Below are 1,117 nucleotides of genomic sequence, written 5' to 3'. Positions count from 1 at the left end.
ATATGTCAACTATTTCAAATAAGCATAAAGCACATTGTAGTCATTTCTTCCTTTGTCTTCAAGACATCCCTGAGCGATATGTCGTGGGAGTGAATATCATTTAATGGGAAAACTGAAACAAAGAAAGTAGGAAATTATTTGGTTAAGCATGTATAGCGAAGAAAGAATTTAATATAGCCTAATGTATGCTTTGTGTACACCTTGACCATGACTTACACTCTACACTTGCTTTTAAGTTTATTCAGATCATTAGTATCATCATTAAGAAACATTTGTTAACTGTATTCTCTATTCAAAGCTTAAATCCATTTTCTGATTATCTTAATATTCAGACTATACTTCTTTTAGAGGAAAATTGAATAATCTGATTGTGGTTTTCATTAGAATCAAGTGTTAGCCTTTTATTTCATTTTTATTTTTTAAGCATTGTTAGCTGTTTGTGAAGTCTTAAGACAGTGAGTAAAGAGATAATCTATTAATTAGACTGAAATATTAAATCTATTCCTTTTCTCCCAAGATACTAGTTTTCCCAGAAGGTACTTGTACTAATCGTTCCTGTTTGATTACTTTTAAACCAGGTGAGATAAATTAAATTATGTATTATAATAAAATAACATGGAAGATTTCTCAAATGATTTCATAGTAATACACAAAATAACTCTCTAATTTGCTTTGAGCATTTCTTCTTTTCTGATAAGTTTTAATGCTGTGGATCCACAGAACCCCTTTGCTTTCTCTTTTGGCATAATAACCCCTTCTTCCTTGTAATGTTTTCTCTGTGTGCATGTGTATGTTTGAGCAGAAACCACTGATACTTCTCTTTTCCTTCAAGGAAGCCTCATAGACACATCGTGGCCTATGTGATCAAACAGAAAATCTATATTTCATTATCATTATAAAGTCTTCAGATGCCTTCTGGGGTTCACTTTTTTTTAGCATTGCAATGTCACTGAATACAACTTTCTTTGTAATTTGTAACACTTTAAAATGTTGTATCAGCTGGCCCACTGCCCAAGTTATGAATCACTTCTATTAATAGCAAGTGTGGTGGTTCTTGCTTCAAGCATTGGGTTTCATGTAAACTTTCTTCCTATTTTCTCTCTGTCTTGATTTTTGT

General features: G+C 31.9%; 1 protein-coding gene across 1 annotated transcript in view; it reads left to right on the top strand.

Moving 5' to 3' along the window:
* LPCAT2 (lysophosphatidylcholine acyltransferase 2) overlaps positions 1-1,117 on the top strand; it is a gene marked incomplete at its 3' end in the record, with an annotated part of 161,541 nt that overhangs the window by 25,135 nt on the left and 135,289 nt on the right. The window contains exon 5 of the mRNA XM_012652655.1: positions 518-578. Coding sequence (XP_012508109.1) covers positions 518-578 — 61 coding nt within the window. The remainder of the gene's footprint in view (positions 1-517; positions 579-1,117) is intronic.

This window comes from Propithecus coquereli, unplaced genomic scaffold (assembly GCF_000956105.1).
Source record: "Propithecus coquereli isolate 6110/MARCELLA unplaced genomic scaffold, Pcoq_1.0 Scaffold395, whole genome shotgun sequence".
In the NCBI taxonomy this organism is placed as follows: domain Eukaryota; kingdom Metazoa; phylum Chordata; class Mammalia; order Primates; family Indriidae; genus Propithecus; species Propithecus coquereli.
This window is presented reverse-complemented; position numbering and strand designations above follow the sequence as displayed.